General features: G+C 35.4%; 1 protein-coding gene across 1 annotated transcript in view; it reads right to left on the reverse strand.

The window, feature by feature from the left end:
* The window catches only part of LOC306665863 (DNA primase large subunit), a 136,881-nt gene that overhangs the window by 27,843 nt on the left and 88,196 nt on the right, over window positions 1-20,842 (reverse strand). The window contains exon 6 of the mRNA XM_079147487.1: window positions 10,610-10,692. Within this exon, the coding sequence (XP_079003613.1) occupies window positions 10,610-10,692 (83 nt within the window). The remainder of the gene's footprint in view (window positions 1-10,609; window positions 10,693-20,842) is intronic.

Raw genomic sequence — 20,842 nt, forward strand, 5'->3', positions numbered from 1 at the left:
AGAGAACCAAAAGCAGTTTCTCAAGTACTTGTACATGAATGTTCATAGAAGCACTATTCACAATTGCCAAAAAGAGGCAATCCAGGGTCCATCAGTGGATGAATGGATACATAAAATAGGATGTAGATATAAGAATGTAATATTATTCAGCCAATAAAAAGAATGAAACATACAAAACATGGGTGACTTTGGAAACAAACTATATGAAACAAGGCAGAAACTAAAGGCCACATGGTCTATGATTACACTTAAAGGAAATACCAAAATAGATACATCCATAGAGATTTAAAGCAGATTGTTGTTTATCTGGAGCTGGGACTGATTGTTTAATGGGTACTGGGTTTTCTGTAGATGTGTTGAAAATATTTTTGAACTTGACAATGTTCATTATACAGCATTATGAATGTACTAAATGTGCTAAATTGTATACTTTAAAATGATACGTCAAATTCACTGCAATAAAAGCAACTAGATCTTTTGAAACCCTGTTACCACCTATAATTTGCATTTTGTGAATCAGTTTCATCTTTATATTTTCAAATGTTTAAATAATACAATATACACATGCTAAATTTAGGCACATAAAAATTACTATTCACTTCACAGTAGTAGCTTTTCATGAAAGAAGAAACCTAAAAGAATTTCAACTGAATTTTTAAATAAATGCTATAGAGAAGTAGAACAATGTAGCAGAAGGCACAGGACATGATCTTCAGTGACAGGTACAGGTGTGAATCCTGGACTTACTATACATTAGCTCCATGGTTTCATCTATAAAATAGGGATAATATTGTGGTCAAAATCAAAAGAGATATAGTGCTTGACAAAGTATGCCAAAAAGTAAAAATAAAGTACAGTGCCTTCAAATTATCGTTTCTAGCACACCATGAAATTTTCAAGCACACCATGAAATATTAAAATAAGAAAAAACACTAAGGTGTAAAAAAGCATTCAGGGATTAAAATAAAAGGTGTTAACCTCATTGTGGCATATATTACAATATTAGTCTATGACCAACAATTGTTGCTTGTTGATTAAACTGTTAGAATCCAATATATATTATATATGATTTAGTATAGTAAACAATTTTCCTAGTAAAATATAACACAGCACACTGTTATGGGCACTGGTAATAAAACAACAATTTGAAAGTTCCATATATCTATTTTCACAATAGGAAAAAAAATCTCTTTAGAGAAATAAATGTGCTCAACACTACAGATTTTATTCTCAATATTTTAAGCCTTGAATTTTCTAAATCTAGAACTATAGTATTTCCATCATAAAATTGCAGTTTTTAATGAAAAATCTGAAAAATAAAAGGATAACTGAAACCTCAAATAAGTGTCTTAGAATAATTAGAAAATTCAGGCATCCAATATAAGTAGTATTGATAGATATGATTAACTAAAATTAACACAACATTGATGGGATTATCAACTACTGGAAAATTTTAAGAAATGTTAATGAAAGTGAATCAACATTAAAATGCACACCAATATTTTAAAGGGAAAAAGCTAAAGTATTCATAAAAATTTAACCAATATAATTTCCAGACATATATTATTTATTCATTGGTCAACAGCTACACACTGTTGAGAGAATTTCTCAGGAGTCTCAAATTTCTAACATTTCACAATCAGAGGCAACACTGGCCTTTGATCCAGACCACATTTTCAGGGATGTAAATATAACAGACTTTGGAAGACAGAGTGCCTTCCTCTGAATTAAAGGCTTCCTTACTGTCCATTATAAAAGACTGATTCCGTAGACTCTAGGTTTTACGATATTAGTACACAAATATTGTAATGTATGCAACTGTGAAGTTAACACCTTTTGTTTAAATCTCTGAATGCTTTTTACTCCTTAGTAATTTTTCTTTCTTATATCATACTAGTTCATGGTATGCTCGATCTATTACTTGAAATGATTTGAAGCCACAGTATTTTAATTTTTTGGCTTACCCTGTGCCAAGCATTGTATCTCTGGATTCTCACCACAATATTATCAATATTATCCCTATTTTATAGATGAGAAAGCTAAGGTTTGGAGAAGGTTAAGGCCTGCTCAAAACCACAGAGCTAATACAATTTACAATAGGTCCCCAACCATAGAGCTAATTAATAAACAATACACCTGTGCAACCCACTGTACATGCTAGTAGTAACTGGTCCTCATGTTGCTCTCTGGGAACTGAAGAGCAAGGAATTGGTGCAAGAAAATGTTCATATACTGTTCTTAACGGAATCTTCATGTCTTTGGCCAGCATCTATAAAACTGGCAGCTAAGTTCTTACCCTAGAATCAGGGAAAATTTTATACCCTAACAGCTCCTAACATGGACAAGATACTGTGCTGAGAGCAGAGAGAGGTAAAGGTCAAAATCTCATATATAAAGATCTACCTCACAGTTCATCTACTACTACTGCTATTACCATCTATCCATTAGGCACATGACTACTTAAACTTCATATATAACATGAAATATTTTTTTAAACTTTAATCAAAGTAATGATGTAGAAGTGAAAAAACTTCACTATAAGATAACTTCTTTTTAATAACAGTTCCCAAATCACATTCTTTCCTTAACAGCTCCCAAGGGTCTATTACTTTATCATTTTTTGTTTTGTTTTGCTTATACAGGCCATTTTCTGTATCACTCTAAATTTCATGCTTATACTTGAAATTTATTTATTGACTTAGTCTATTGAATTGCTGGAATAAAAGGTGAATATTTGTTTCATCTGTGATACCTTCTACCTACCTTTTTTTCTACAGTAAAAAACTGAATACCCCTGCAAAACTTGACACATTCAGTCATGACACCACCACAATAAAGATGGAATATTCCCATCAACCAAAACTATTTTTCTCGGTTCCTCGGTAACTAACTCTTCCCCTATTTCCTGCAAGCATTGTTTTCTGTATCTATACATCTGTCTCTTCAAGACTGCCACATAACTGAAATTGTACAGTAGGGAGCTTTGAATCTGACTCATTCCCTCAGCACTATGCATCTGAGAATGTCAATGTTGCTGGGTATAGTATGTTCATTTTTGTTGCCAAGTAGGATTCCATTGTATGTCTAAACCACATTTGTTTATCCAATCACAAGTTGGAAAAACATTTGGGTTGTTTTCAGTTGTTAGCAATTATGAATAAAATTAACAGACACATTTATGTATAGGTTTTTGGGTAAGTTTATGCATGTGTAAGTTTATAAGAAACCGTCAAATCCCTTTTCAAAGTGGTTCTATCACTTGCATTTCCTCCAGCAAGGTATGAGACTGTGCAGCATTACATCTTTATTCTCTATTTTTAGTTGGTACTGTCAGACTTTTATTAGACCAACTACAATAAACCTTCAATAATGAATTGTGTCATGTGTTTATCATTCACATATTTTCTTTGGTGTAATATCTATTCAAATGTTTTATACATTTTAAAAACTTTTTTCTGATTACTGAGTTTTGAGAGTTCTTTGTATGTTTTCAATAGAAGTATTTTTTAAATAAAATATATGATTTGCAAACATTTTCTTCCAGTCTGTGGCTTACCTTATTCTCTTAACACCTCTTTTTATAAAGTAAAAATTTTAACTTTTTAATAAAGATTAATCTATGTATCACTATTTTCATTCATGGAATATGCCAAATACAAACAGATTTTATGTTTTCTTTGAGAAGTTTTATATTTATAGTTAGATTTATAGTTAAGACCCATTTCAAATTTATTTTTATATAAAGCAAGAACTGTTGTTATGGTTTAGCTATGAGGAGTCCCCTAAAAGCTCATGTGTAAGACAATGCAAGAAAGAGGTAAAATAATTGGGTTATGAGAGCTCTAACATAATCAGTGTGTTAATCTCCTAATAGGAATTAACTGGGTAGGAACTGTAGGCAGGTAGGGTATGACTGGAAGAGGTGGGTCATTGGGGGTAAGGGAGTACTTTAGGGTATATATTTTGCTCTTAGTGAGCAGAGCTCTCTTTGCTTCCTGGTGTGATGTCTGAGGCTACCTTCCCCTGCTACACCCTTGGCCATGATGTTCTGCCTCACTTAGCGCCCAGAGCAAAGAAATCAGTCATCTATGTACTGAGATCTCTGAAACTGTGAGCCCCAAATAAACTTTTCCTCCTGTAAAACTGCTCTTGTCAGGTCTTTTGGTCACGGCAGTGAAAAAGCTTACTGAAACAACTGTCTAGGTTGGTGTTTTTATCTTTCTGCATATAGACATCCAGTTCTTCCAGAACAATTTATTGGAAAGACCATCATTTTCCCCCTTTAATTGCCCTGGTACCTTTGTTTAAAAAAATCAGCTACCCGTTAATATGTGGGCTATATGTTCAATTGATTCTATCATTTCCCAAATAATGTACTATCTTAATTATTAGTAGCTCTATAGTTAAGACTTGAAGTCAGGTAGTATGTGCATCCAATTTTGTTCTTTGATTATTTTCATCAGTGTTTTAGCATAACAATTTTGCATGTATTTTGTCTTCTCAGTTCAGTTCATGGTACTTTGAAAAATGTTTAATTTCCAGGAAAGTTGCTCATTTTAAGAAATATGATTTGTTTTTGTATATTGACTTAGTATCATTCCACCTTTTATGTATAGTAGTATTTTGGTAGGTTCTTTGAGTTTTGTTGTTGTTACTGGAGATAATATCATCTGTGAATAAAGTTTTTTTTTTCATTTCTACTCCTTTTCTCCCCTTGCTTTATTATAATGATTACAGAACCTACTTTGTACAATTTTGATTCATTTAAATTTGTAATAGATTTTTAAAGATCCTGATTATGATCTATCTGGGATACTGTTTCAGCTACACAATAAAAAAAGAATGTGTATTTTCCTGTGTTGGGCAGGGTTCTATAGATATCAATTAGTCAAGTCAGTCAGATGAGAGTGTTGTTCAAGATTTAAATATCCTAAGTGATTTTCTATTTGTTCTGTTAATTACTGAGAAAAGAGTGCCGAAATCTCCAAGTAGAATCATGGTTTTGTCTCATTATCCTTTCAGTTTTGACTATTTTTACCTTCACTTTAGGAACCATGTTGTAAATATGGGGTACAAACATGAGGAATTTTTGTCTTGGTGAACTGAGCACCATGTTTTTCTAATGGGGGGGGGGGGATAAATGTACGGATTCCAAATTTCTTTGGTCATATTCTGTTGTTCAATTGCTATTAAGCTGGATACTAAGCTTATTAATTTTTAGTGACTTTTACAGTGATTTAACAATATTAAGGCTAATCACAAGAAAAATGAAATGTGATCCTAGAAGGATGTTTTTTAAAAAAAGTAGGCAAGGTCTGCCAAATCTCAGTGATCTCTCCTCTGATCAAAATTTTGATCTAAAACATCTAGGTACTTCCTATAATTTGAGACTTATTTTTCAAATAGCTTTTATTTTTCTGAAATAAAAGCTACATTGAGTTTTATCTCACACATTTCAATGGTATTTTTCTCGAGTTGCATTCACTATTTTAATGTGCACTTGAAGTTTTCAAGATCTAATCTGCACTCATGTCAACCTGCAACTAAGCATTTATCAAATGTTTTACATGGATTTTTCATTCATCAACTTTCTGCCCTTTGGAATACAATCCAACAGTTGCTTCCCTCTACTGCAATCCACTCAATAAAGACATCACATAAAAGCAAAATATTATTTACAGTTTGCCCACATGCACAGATTTGCATTCATCTCAGATAAAAGGTTACAATGCAGGTCCAAAGGATGACGTGGAAATTATTCAACAGCTTCATCAAAGTAAGGAATATACTTATGGATTGAGGTCAAGCAGAGAGAGAGAGTGTGGAGTCAATGGCAAAGAGCATACAAATAGTCACTACTATGAAATATAAACATTAATCTTCTCAACAGATTAAGTTAATACAGATATGTTAACAGCATTTTTTAAAAATTTATTTTTATTGAAAACAAATGGGATACATATTGTTTCTGTTTGTACATGGAGTAACAACATACCATTTGCATATTCATAAATTTACATAGAGTAATGATGTTTGATTCATTCCATTATTTTTTTCCTTCCCCCCCACCCCTCCCACCTCCCTTTTCCCTCTATACAGTCCCTCCTTCCTCCATTCTTGTCCCACTCCCATCCCCCATTAAGTGTCATCATCCACTTATCAGTGAGATCATTCCTCTTTTGGATTTTTGAGATTGGCTTATCTCACTTAACATGATATTCTCCAATTTCATCCATTTGCCTGCAAATGCCATAATTTTATCATTCTTCATGGCTGAGTAATATTCCATTGTATATATATATACCACAGTTTCTTTATCCATTCATCAATTGAAGGGCATCTAGGTTGGTTTCATAGTCTGGTTATTGTGAATTGAGCCGCTATGAACATTGATGTGGCTGTATCTCTGTAGTATGCTGATTTTAAGTCCTTTGGGTATAGGCCAAGGAGTGGGATAGCTGGGTCAAATGGTAGGTCCATTCCAAGTTTTCTAAGGAATCTCCACACTGCTTTCCAGAGTGGCTGCACTAATTTGCAGTCCCACCAGCAATGTATGAGTGTACCTTTTTCCCCACATCCTCTCCAACACCTATTGTTGCTTGTGTTTTTTTTTTTTTTTTTTTTTTTTATTGTAAACAAATGGGATACATGTGCTTGTGTTCTTGATAATCGCCATTCTAATTGGGGTGAGATGGAATCTTAGTGTAGTTTTGATTTGCATTTCTCTTATTACTAAAGATGTTGAACATTTTTTCATATATCTGTTGATTGCTTGTACATCTTCTTCTGTGAAGTGTCTGTTCATTTCCTTAGCCCATTTGTTGATTGTATTCTTAGTGTAGAGTTTTTTGAGTTCTTTATATATTCTGGAAATTAGTGCTCTATCTGAAGTATGAGAGGCAAAGATATTCTCCCACGCTGTAGGCTCTCTCTTTGCATTGCTGATAGTTTCCTTTGCTGAGAGAAAGCTTTTTAGTTTGAATCTATCCCAGTTATTGATTCTTGCTTTTATTTCTTGTGCTATGGGAGTCCTATTAAGGAAGTCTGATCCTAAGCCAACAAGGTGAAGATTTGGACCTACTTTTTCTTCTATAAGATTCAGGGTCTCTGGTCTGATTTCAAGGTCCTTGATCCACTGTGAGTTGAGTTTTGTGCAGGGTGAGAGATAGGGGTTTAGTTTCATTCTGTTGCATATGGTTTTCCAGTTTTCCCAGCAACATTTGTTGAAGAGGCTATCTTTTCTCCATTGCATATTTTTGGCACCTTTGTCTAGTATGAGAAAATTGTATTTATTTGGGTTTGTGTCCGTGTCCTCTATTCTGTACCATTGATCTACCTGTCTATTTTGGTGCCAATACCATGCTGTTTTTGTTACTATTGCTTTGTAGTAGAGTTGAAGTTCTGGTATTGCGATACCCTCTGTTTCATTCTTCCTGCTAAGGATTGCTTTAGCTATTCTGGGTTTCTTATTCTTCCAGATCCATTTCATGATTGCTTGCTCTATTTCTGTAAGGTACGTCATTGGGATTTTAATTGGAATTGCATTGAATCTGTATAGCACTTTAGGTAGTATGGCCATTTTGACAATATTAATTCTGCCTATCCAAGAACATGGGAGATCTTTCCATCTTCTAAGGTCTTCCTTAATTCCTTTCTTCAGTGTTTTGTAGTTTTCATTGTAGAGAACTTTTACCTCTTTGGTTAGATTGATACCCAAGTATTTTTTTTTTTTTTTTTGAGGCTATTGCAAATGGAGTTGTTTTCCTCATTTCCCTTTTAGCTGTTTCATCGCTTGCGTATAAAAATGCTGTAGATTTATGCGTGTTGATTTTATAGCCTGCTATTTTGCTGAATTCATTGATGAGGTCTAGAAGTTTTCTGGAGGAGGTTTTTGGATCCTCTAAATATAGAATCATGTCATCCGCAAATAGTGACAGCTTAAGTTCCTCTTTTCCTATTCGTATCCCTTTAATTTCTTTAGTCTGCCTAATTGCTCTGGCTAGAGTTTCAAGGACTGTTAACAGCATTTTTAAAGGTAATTTCTTTAAGACTTGTAAAAAGGTTTCTAATTCTCTTCAAGATTTTATTAATCAAATTTGTTAATGGCAGTTTCAAATCTTTCCTACATCTAGAACACCATTCCTAATGTCTTTACTCTCTGTTGATGACCAGATCTTTTACTTTACAAAGAAGAGTGAGGCCAGCTGATATGTTCCACTAACTTTCCTTTGCTCTATCTTAAACTCTTATTTTCCACATGGGCTGAGGGACATACCTTTCTGTCTCTATCCTTTTGTCCAAGTAAATATCCTCACTTTTTCAACAAGTTACTTTTTCACTTGTGTTCTTGAGCTCCTATCTGCCTCTCTCTGCACACACCAAGCACACTCTAGGATCCAATTCATACACTTACTCTTCTAACATTTTTATAGAACCTACTACGTTTAAGTCACTGAGTTATTATGAGACAGAAAGCTAGATAAAAATCCAGTTCTTTCTTTAGGAAACTCACAAACTAGTGGGAAAGATGAACAGGCAAATGAATGATTAAAATTTAACTTAATAATTGCTAAGGGCATCATATACAGTACAGTCATGGCATAAAGGAAAAGAGAGCTTACCTCTGATTGGTTAGAGATAGATATTCTTTATTTTGTATGTTCATCAAGCCCACTGTCTAATTTTTCTTTCTTCTCTTCCTACAAACAAGCTTAGGTCTCCTTCAGTCCATATTATTTTTATTTTTTTGCAGTGTTGGAGATGGAACCCAGGGCTTCGTACGTGCTAGGCAAGTACTCTACCACCGAATTACACCCCAAACCCTTTCCTTTAGTCTTATACCTACAAATACACCATCCTATGATGATTAGACTAATACAATTCTGACATCCCTCATGAGTACATTTTCTGAAAATATCATATCCACTGTTTTTTATTCATTTGTCTTTTAAATTAATGTGTTCTTGCTTTTTTGTTTCCACCATTATATTAACACTTTTTACCAAAGACAAAGCTGAGTCACCCACTCAGCACATGCAGTCTTCACCTTAAACAGTTTCTCTACTAAAAGGAACTTAGTGGACCTTACTTTCTTCCTATATATTTTTCCCCTTTCTCCTCCCATTCTTGTTTACTGTTGACTAATTCCACTTTTTTTTAATGCCTGATAAAAGTTTTAGCCAAGATTCCATTCTGAGCCATGTTTTTTTGACTCCCTACCTCTTCTTTCCCACAGCAAAATCATGATAATTGGCTCTAAAGTAGAGTGGGGTTAAGGAAAAATATCTTGGAATTAGAAGGGCTGGCTTCAATTTCCGTTTCTACTACTAATTTACTAGGGATGCACAATGGTATGTGGCATGTCACACAGAACTCCAATAAGAAAAAAAAAAAACAACTTTCTGATGTTCTTTCCAGTCTCACAGTCCCACAATTTTAACCAGAAAGAGCATCTGATTTCTAGTTCTAAAGTCTCTAATATGCTACAAATCTACAATCTGTCTACATTTGAATGTTCCACCTCTAAAACTGATCTCCCAAACCATCTACTTCCTTTAAGCTGCCTATTAATGTTCATACATTAATGTTTATATTGGTGCCATGATTATCCTAAACTTGACACCCCAATAATACAATATACTTTCTGCTTTTATCCATGAATTCTCTTTTCATAACTCCCAAACTTCCTTCAAGGCTTCAAAGAGCATCTCTTCCAGGAAGTATTCCCTGCCTCCACAGCTGGTTACAGACCCTCCTTCATTACCCAAAACTCTCTTGTAACACCTGACTTACATTTTCATCCAGACCCTTTTCTGTGGGAGCAGGATTAATATCTTATTCTTCTTTGCACAGTCCACATTATAATATTCAAACTGAATTAACTAAACTCAATCAGAACTTTGGACACAAGTAATTTAGAGAGGCATAATAATTTAGATATTACAGCTATAAAACACACATTGTTCTTCCAAAATTAAAGAAGCAAGTCTTTCAAAAATCCAATTCAACTCAGAAGCACACTATAAATAACAGGTTTTGCATTGTCAAAGATTTATTTCTTTAAAAAGCAAACTTAAAAGATGTACTCTTATTTTGACAATTTGAGCATTTCCTTTTTATTTATATTGTTCACAAGACAAAGTATTTTAAAAAATTATTAGACCTAGAACTACAATCAGAAATAAAGATAAACAAAGCAACAACTGATGCCTAACAGACCATTCAGTCAGTACACACTACATTATTGTGTGCTCAGGAAACAATTTTCCAAAATAAAATATGCTATCATTAATTTTAAGTTTCACTGATAAACTTCAACATATTACTCTTAATTATTTTTAAATGTGGTCCTCAATTGATAGAGCGAACCAAACTGAGAAGGAATAAAGGGATAGGGGGTTCATTTTCTTTATAACCAAGAAAAATAAAAAATAGAGAGTACCAGACAGAAGAACTGGAACTTCCAAGGAATCTAAACCAGAAAAGTCAAGGTTTTAGTTGACTTCATCTAGAAGATAGGGTACCTAGAGTGAGACCTGACAAACAGAACACAGTTTTATTGCAAGAACATTAAATAAACCTGAAGTATGCAGAACAGAATCTGACTTACCTGGTTTATCCCTCCGGGAGAGATTTTGTATGACTGCAACTTCTGTTTCAGCAGCTCTGGATCGCTGTGACGAAATGGGCACCCTGACAACAGAAAACAAACCAGCATACCAACAGGGTTATTTACCCGGGACTTGGTATAATACCACTCTCAAGAGACTCTCTAAGCTCCCTTTAATTGTCTAACAGCTTATTAATAAAAAAGCTAATTGCTCATGGGTGCAACTGCTTTCCTCTCTTTATTTAAATGACAACTTAGCTGTACGGTTTTCAGGGTACTACAGACTTAAGAGTTACATAGAACATTACACCATTCTCAGGCTAAGATGTACATGATGAGGAAAATAGCTTCAATTTTGCTACTTGCTAGCAAGTACAGATAATCACAAAGCAGCTGTAACCGTTTGCCTTAAAAAAAAAAAAAAAACCTTTATGTAATCTCATACTTTTCTACTCTAAATAAATTACATAACAGGCATATAGGAGAAGGAAAATAGATAATGTAAACAAAAAGTAAAATGTAAAAATTGAGAAATATAAAAATCTAATACCATTTCCCATAGAAGAGAATCCAAATAAATTTAGAGGAATCATGGAAGGAGATGATATAGACAAGTTATAGTATGTCATCTCTATGTTATTTCATGAGAAAAAAAGATGGACCACTAGAAATTCTTGCATAAAAAAGAGCACAGACAGATTATAATTAAAAGCTAATGTATTAGGCCAAAATCTAGTAAACTTTAGATATCCTAATACGACACACCACTGGTAAATAAAATAACTTACTTGAAAAATTAATACAGGAAAGTCTGATTTTTTAAATCATATATATAATGGATTTTCAGTTAATTAGGAACACATTGTTTTTAATGAAATAAACAGGAAACCAGTTGATGAAAAGATATGGAAACAAGTCAGGATGGCAAACACAAATGAATTTATCAAAAACATAACTATGGGCCCAACTACCATGCCAAGGTCTGTCGCCATCACCAAGCAATCCGGCAGACAAGCCAGCCCAACTGCATCTCAGAGCTAGCCAGAAGCCTCTTTATAGGCTGGTGCAAGCATTTTGAACTATTCCTGAAGGCGTGGCCATCATCATTGGAAGGGCAGCTCCCTTCCGGAGACACCTACAGGAGACTGGAGGACCTTTGACAAGACTGAGGAGTCAAGAAGAGGAGGTATTGTGAGACTTGGGACCAACATAGAGACACCAGGTGAGTCTCTCCCACTGGGCGGGCTCCCTGGATGGGGCAGTAGTCCAGAAATGCAGGAAAATTCGTGGAGTAGAGTGGCCCAGTGAGACTCCCCTGCTGGAGCCGAGAACCCAGTTAACCAGGAGCATTGCAGAGGAGGGCCGCACAGTGAAAGGACAGAGTGAGGATCTGAGGCCCAGGCGGTAGCTCCGGTCCCTAGGGAACGTAGCAGAGGAGGGTTGCTCATCGAGGGAGTCCCTTGCAGGGCCAGGCTTCCCAGCCCAGGGGGTAGATCAAGACCCCTGGGAACATGACGGAGGAGGGCTTCCCAGTCCAGGTGGTAGTTCTATACCAAAGGGAACTTCTTGGAGGAGAGCTGCCCAGAGAAATGTCCCCCCCAGGGCAGTAGAACCAGAGACCCAGGCCCAGATCAGACATGCCCCAGTCTGCAGTCTAGTCCCCCTTTGGCTAACCATAGGTCAACAAGGGGAGGCGCCTTTGTCCACTGACAGGGAATATACCCCACCTGAAGGCCTCCACCCCTAGAAGGCCAGCTTCCTAGTGGAGCACCACATTATCAAGTTCCTCCAAGACTTCAGGCTACTGAAGGCTAAGAGGTGAGTTATTGGAAATCTACAGAGAAAATATTAGTCAATAGAGGAAATCTGTAAATTCCCAGAGTTCCAATATTAGAGGGATAGATACCTGAACAATATGAGAAAACAAGGGAAGAAAATGTCCCAAACAAACCTAGATGGTATAGCAATAAAATCCAATGACAGCATGGCAGAAGAAATGTCAGAAAGGGAATTCAGAATGTACATAATTAAAACGATGAGGGAAGCAAACGAGGAGATGAAAGATCAAATGCAGGCATTGAAGGATGAGATGAAAGGGCAAATGCAGGCATTGAAAGATCGCACCAATTGACAGTTAAAAGAGCAAATACAGGAAGCAAAAGATCATTTCAATAAAGAGTTAGAGATATTGAAAAAAAAAAAACAAACAGAAATCCTTGAAATGAAGAACACAATAAACCAAACTAAAAACTCCACAGAAAGCACTACCAATAGGATAGAACACCTGGAAGACAGAACGTCAGATATCGAAGACAAAATATTTAATCTTGAAATCAAAGTTGACCAAACAGAGAAGACGGTAAGAAATCATGAACAGAATCTACAAGAATTATGGGGTATCATGAAAAGGCCAAATTTAAGAATCATCGGGATTGAGGAAGGCTTAGAGAAACAAACCAAAGGAATGAACAATCTATTCAATGAAATAATATCAGAAACTTTCCCAAATCTGAAGAATGAAATGGAAAATCAAGTTCAAGAGCCTTACAGGACTTCAAATACACAAAATTACAACAGACACACACCAAGGCACATTATAATTAAAATACCTAACATACAAAATAAAGACAGAATTTTAAAGGCTGTGAGAGAAAAGAATCAAATTAAATTCAGGGGGAAACCAATAAGAATATCAGCAGATTTTTCAATCCAGACCCTAAAAGCTAGAAGGGCCTGGAACATTTTTCAAGCCCTGAAAGAAAATGGATGCCAACCAAGAATCTTATACCCAGCAAAACTTACCTTCAGATTTGATGACAAAATAAAATCCTTCCATGATAAACAAAAGCTAAAAGAATTTACAAAAAGAAAGCCAGCATTACAGAACATTCTCAGCAAAATATTCCATGAAGAAGAGATGAAACACAACGATGCAAATCAGCAAAGGGAGAAATTACCCTAAAGGAACAGCCAAATAAAGGAGAAATCAAAAAAAAAAAAAAAAAAAATGAGCCAAATGACGGGGAATACAAATCATATCCCAATAATAACCCTGAATGTTAATGGCCTGAACTCATAAACAAAAGACACAGACTGGCAGACTGGATTAAAAAGAAAGATCCAACAATATGCTGCCTGCAAGAGACTCATCTCATAGAAAGAGATACCCACAGACTAAAGGTGAAAGGATGGGAAAAAACATACCATACACATGGACACAGCAAAAAAGCCAGAGTATCCATCCTCATATCAGATAATGTGGACTTCAAGCCAAAGTTAGTCAGAAGGGATAAAGAAGGACATTTCATACTGCTTAAGTGAAGCATAAATCAGCAAGACATAACAATCATAAATATCTGTGCCCGAAACAATCATTAATATCTGTGCCCGAAACAGTGGCTCATCCATATACATCAAACAAATCCTTCTCAATGCCAGAAATCAAATAGACCACAACACAATAATATTAGGTAATTTCAACACACCCCTCTCACCACTGGACAGATCCTCCAAAGAAAAATTGAACAAAGAAACCATAGATCTCAATAACACAATCAATAATTTATACTTAATGAACATTTATAGAATATACCATCCAACCAAGAGTGAATACACACATGGATCCTTCTCTAAAATAGACCATATTTTATGCCACAAAGATAATGTTATCAAGTACAAGAAGATAGAGCTACTACCTTGTATTCTATCAGATCATAATGGATTGAAATTAGAAAAAAAAATGAGAGTTAAAAACAGAAACTACTCCAACACTTGGAGATTAAATAATATGCTATTGTATGAAGAATGGATAACAGAAGACATCAGGAAGGAAATTTAAAAATTCTTAGAGGTAAATGAGAACAAAGACACATCATATCAAAATCTCTGGGACACTAAGAAAGCAGTACTTAGAGGAAAATTTATTTCACGGAGAGCATTCAATAAAAGGAGAAAAAAATCAACAAATAAACGATCTAACACTGCAGCTCAAAGCCCTAGAAAAAGAAGAACAGAGCAACACCAAAAGTAGTAGAAGACAGGAAATAGTTAAAATCAGAGCTGAAATCAATGAAACTGAAACAAAAAGAAACAACAGAAAAATTGACAAAATAAATAGTTGGTTCTTTGAAAACAAAATTGATAAACCCTTAGCCACACTAACAAAGAGAAGGAGAGAGAAAACCCAAATTACTAATATTCGGAACGAACAAGGAAATATCACAACAGACACGAGTGAAATACAAAACATAATTAGAAACTATTTTGAAAATCTATACTCCAACAAAATAGAAAATCTCAAAGACATCAACAGGTTTCTAGAGACCTATGAATTGCCTAAACAGAACCAGGAGGACGTACACAACTTAAAATACATCAATTTCAAATAATGAAATAGAAGAAGTCATCAAAAGCCTACCAACAAAGAAAAGTCCAGGACCAGATGGATTGGTTCTCAGCCGAGTTCTACAAAACTTTTAAAGAAGAGCTCATTCCAATACTTCTCAAAGTATTTCATGAAATAGAAGAGGAGGGAATCCTTCCAAACTCATTCTATGAAGCCAATATCATCACCCTTATACCTAAACCTGACAGAGACACATCAAGGAAAGAAAATTTCAGACCAATACCCTTAATGAACATTGATGCAAAAATTCTCAACAAAATCTTAGCAAATCGCATACAAAAATATATTAAAAAGATAGTGCACCACGATCAAGTGGGTTTTATCCCAGGGATGCAAAGTTGGTTCAACATTCGGAAATCAATAAATATATCAATACACTTAAAGTCAAGAATCACATGATTATTTCAATAGTTGCAGAAAAAGCATTTGATAAAATACAGCACCCCTTCATGCTCAAAACACTAGAAAAAATTGGGATAGTGGGAACATTCCTTAACATTGTAAAGGCCATCTATGCTAACTAAGCCCATGGTCAATATCATTCTAAATGGTGAAAAACTGAAAGCATTCCTCCTAAAAACTGGAACAAGACAGGGATGTCCTCTTTCACCACTTCTATTCAACATTGTCCTCGAAACTCTAGCCACAGCAATTAGACAGACCAAGGAAATTAAAGGGATACGAAGAGGAAAAGAAGAACTCAAACTATCCCTGTTTGCTGATGACATGATTATATATTTAGAGGAACCAGGAACTTCCACCAGAAAACTTTTAGAACTCATAAGTGAATTCAGTAAAGTAGCAGGATATAAGATCAATGCTCATAAATCCAATGCATTTTTATACATAAGTGATGTATCTTTGGAAAGAGAAGTTAGGAAAACTACCCCATTCACAATAGCTTTGAAAAAAATAAAATACTTGGGAATCAATATAACAAAAGAGGTGAAAGACCTATACGATGAGAACTACAGAACACTAAAGAAAGAAATTAAAGAAAACCTTAGAAGATGGAAAGATCTCCCATGTTCTTGGACAGGCAGAATTAATATTGTCAAAATGGCCATACTACCAAAAGTGCTATAAAGATTCAATGCAATTACAATTAAAATCTCAATGACATACCTTACAGAAATAGAGCAAGCAATCATGAAATTCATCTGGAAGAATAAGAAACCCAGAATAGCTAAAGCAATCCTTAGCAAGAAGAGTGAAGCAGCGGGTATCGCAATACCAGAACTTCAACTCTACTACAAAGCAATAGTAACAAAAACAGCATGATATTGGCACCAAAATAGACAGGTAGATCAATGGTACAGAATAGAGGACACAGACACAAACCCAAATAAATACAATTTTCTCATACAAGACAAAGGTGCCAAAAATATGCAATGGAGAAAAGATAGCCTCTTCAACAAATGGTGCTGGGAAAACTGGAAATCCATATGCAATGGAATCAAACTAAACCCATATCTCTCACCCTGCACAAAAATCAACTCAAAATGGATCAAGGACCTTGAAATCAGACCAGAGACCACGCATCCTAAAGAAGAAAAAGGAGGTCCAAATCTTCAACAAGTCAGTTTAGGATCAGACATCCTTAACAGGACTCCCATAGCACAAGAAATAAAAGCAAGAATCAATAACTGGGATAGATTCAAACTAAAAAGCTTTCTCTCAGCAAAGGAAACTATCAGTAATGTGAAGAGAGAGCCTACAGAGTGGGAGAATATCTTTGCCAATCATACTTCAGATAGAGCACTTATTTCCAGAATGTATAAAGAACTCAAAAAACTCTACACCAAAAATACAAATAATCCAATCAACAAATGGGCTAAGGAAATGGACATTTCACAGAAGAAGATGTACAAGCAATCAACCGATATATGAAAAGATGTTCACCATCTTTAGTAATAAGAGAAATGCAAATCAAAACCACCCTAAGATTCCATCTCACCCCAATTAGAATGACGATTACCAAGAATACAAGCAACAATAGGTGTTGGAGAGGATGTGGGGATAAAGGTACACTCATACATTGCTGGTGGGGTTGCAAATTAGTGCAGCCACTCTGGAAAGCAGTATGGAGATTCCTCAGAAAGCTTGGAATGGAACCACCATTTAACCCAGCTATCCCACTCCTCGGCCTATACCCAAAGGACTTAAAATCAGCATACTACAGAGATGCAGCCACATCAATGTGCACAGCTGCTCAATTCACAATAGCTAGATTGTGGAACCAACCTAGATGTCCTTCACTTGATGAATGGATAAAGAAACTGTGGTATTATACATACACAATGGAATATTACTCATCCATAAAGAATAATAAAATTATGGCATCTGCAGGCAAATGGATGAAATTGGAGAATATCATGCTAAGTGACATAAGCCAATCTCAAAAAACCAAAGGATGAATGATCTTGCTGATAAGCAGATGATGACACATGGGGGGGGGTGATAGGGGGGCAAGAATGGAGGAAGGAGGGACTATACAGAGGGAAAAGAGGGGTGGTAGGGGTGGGGGGGGAAATAACAGAATGAATCAAAAACTATTACCCTAGGTAAATGTATGATTACACAAATGGTATGCCTCTACTTCATGTACAAACAGAGAAACAAGATGTATCGCATTGGTTTACAATACAAATAAATTTAAAATAAAGAGATATGAAAAAAAGAAACATAACTATGAACAGCCAGGCATGGTGGCACACACCTGTAATCCCAGCAACTCGGGAGGCTGAGGTAGGAAGATCACGAGTTCAAAGCCAGCCTCAGCAACTACACAAAGCGCTAAGCAACTCTATGAGACCCTGTCTCTAAATAAACTACAAAAAAGGGCTGGGGATGTGGCCCAGTGGTTAAGCACCCCTGGTACCATAATAAATAAATAAATAACTATAAACGAAACATCCACTAAATGCCATGGACCCCGACAAACAACACTGTAACTTTCAAAATGTATAGTTTATCCTTCATTCAGAAGACAACAAATATTAATTACTAGGAAATATTTTAAGAAACTGTATAATACATTGTGAAGAGTCTGGAGATATGTTGCCTGGAATTTAAACTCAGTTCACCACTTACTAGTTGGGTATTTAGACAAATATCTTCTTATTAACTCAGTTTGAAGGAAATAATAATATCCATCTCAAAAATCTACCATACGAATGGAATATAAACTCTTATATGCTCTTGGCATATATATAGAAAGCACTCAAAATGTGCAAGCTATTATTCTTGAAGTATCCAAAAAAAATTACAAGACATCCCAATGAAAAAGAAATGAGGGTGTATGGAGAATTTTTTAGTCACAGAATGATGAAATGGCACAAAAATAAGGAGACAGGCTACACAAAATTATCGAATTTACATTTGAAATGATAACTAGACCTGAATGAAAGGTCTAAAAGAACAAAGCCAAAAAACTGAAGATTGTTTATTGTTGAAGTACTAATGACCATAGAAAGGTCTTTTGAAGTTATGCTCACTACAAGAAACAAACTATTGTTTGGAGAAGCTGGTGATATAAATACCTACTTTGTTCCTGTCTTCCACATAAAATAGAATGATCTCCAGGGATGAACTAACAAGTTAACAGGTGCAGTAACTAACAGTAATCATAGCTAAGACTACTCAATACATATTTTTGAAGGACATGGATAAAAACAAGTCAGAATATATGCTTATGTTGATTCATAACTGGTTGAACAACTATTCTAAGTGGCATTGGTTGATGAAATAATGTCATCCTAGGGAACTAAACAGTTTTGAAATAACATAAAATGAAGGAGCATAGACTTCCAGTTTCGTTTAAGGATGTTAGAAGTCACCACTGCAACCTCAACGAGAAAAAAGCAAAACAAATTTGCAGAAGACATGTTGGGTAACCTTAAGATGGCGGCTGGCGTTGAGCCAAGAGGTGGCGCATAGCTAGTGTTAACACGGCGTGATCTACTTTTGTCTGATTAGTTAATGTCTCCTCTGTGCTAGTGGTCAACAGATATTCCTCATTCTTTCTTGATTGGTATTGAGGGGCATGCTTCAATTGTGCTAATCCTAAGCTGATTGGTTGCTTTAGGTATATAAGACATACACCTATAGGAAGCACCAAGGATAAGCAGCACTTCAGGTTGCAGATCGCAGAAGGCAGATGGCAGATCATAGAAGAAGCACCTCTAATAGCAAGCACCTTTATGTTTGCAGGATGCAGGACTTTAAGAAGATACAGATCTCTGAAAGTGTAGTCTCTCTCTCTTAAGCAAAGTCTCTCTTTCTCTCTTATGCAAAGCCTCTCTCTCTCTCTCCTCTCAAAGCCTTTCTTCCTCTATAAGCTAGGGAACAAGTGAACAAGCAAAAAAGCAGCCCACTAAAGAAAGATAGTAGAAGTAGTTCTTTCCAGTCCACCTCCGATAAATATCCGCGCAATTGTTGCTAAATAACAAATATCCACGGGAATTGTTGCAGTGGGCAGTGACACAAATTGATAAATCAACCCTTCACAAATCCAATAGTAAAGTAAGGTCAAAAGAAAAACTTTTGTCCCCCACCCCTCAAATTGGAGAGACAGGTAAAAACAGAGAATCACAACTGACTGAAGCAGAAACCCATGAGCAGAACCTGTAGGGGAAGCAGTGTCAACAGGAAAGCCCACCTGTTATAGGTAAAATGCTGGAGACTCAGTGTGGGCCAAGTCAGCAGGTTCTCACAACTTTTGTAAGCTTTACCTCCAGAAGCTCTAGTTTAGTTTCTCACAATCAATATTAGAAAAAATGTGTGTACGCGTGCGCGCTCATATGTATATGCACAGTTTTATAACAGCTATATTTATAATTGCCAAAGCTTAGAAGCAACTAAAATGTCCCTCAGTAGATGAGGATAAATGGATAAATAGTCTACAGTACATTCAGACAATGGAATATTATTCATGCTAAAAAGAAATGAGCTATCAAGACATGGAAAGACAAGGAAGAAATTTAAACACATTTTGCTAAGTGACAGAAGACAATCTCAAAAGGCTATATATAGTATGACTCTGTATACATACAGACTCCAACTATATGACATTATGTAAAAGGCAAAACTATGAAGTTAGTTAAAAAGATGTGGTTGCCAGGGATTAAGGGGAAGGAGGGATGAACAGGCAGAGCACAGAGGATTTTTTAAGAGAGTGAAACTATTGTCAACAATGATGGATATATGGCATATAAAATTCCATTACCATAGAATATACCACACCAAGAGCAAATCCTAATGTAAATCCTAATATAAAATATGGGCTTTGGGTGATAATGATGTATCACTGTTGATTTTTACAACTGATATATAACACTGATATGGGAATGTTGATGATGGGGGATGTTGTGCATGTGTAATGGCATAAGATATATGGGAACTCTGTATTTTCTGCTCAATTTTGCTGTGAACCTTAAACAGCTCTAAAAAATAATCACGCTTATTTTTAAAAGGGGGAATAAGTGCATGTGTCCTGAAAATAGGAGGTAAGTATTTTCTAAGTACAGAACAGAGTCCACCCTTATCTGAGGTTTCACTTTCCGTGGTTTCACATATAAAAGGTCAACCCCAGTCCAAAAGTATTAAATTAAAAATTCCAGAAAAAAAGCAATTCAAAAGTTTTATATTGCATACCATTCTGAGTAGTGTGATGAAATCTTGTTTTTTTCCCACCTCACCCCTTTGCGCAGTGTATCCATGCTGTATATGCTATCTACCCATTAAGCCACTTAGTAGCTGTCTGGGTATCACAACTGTCATGGTACCACTATGCTTAATTTCAAATAATTTTTTTTTAACTTCATAAT

Source organism: Sciurus vulgaris (genome assembly GCF_902686455.1).
Source record: "Sciurus vulgaris genome assembly, chromosome: 7".
NCBI lineage: Eukaryota > Metazoa > Chordata > Mammalia > Rodentia > Sciuridae > Sciurus > Sciurus vulgaris.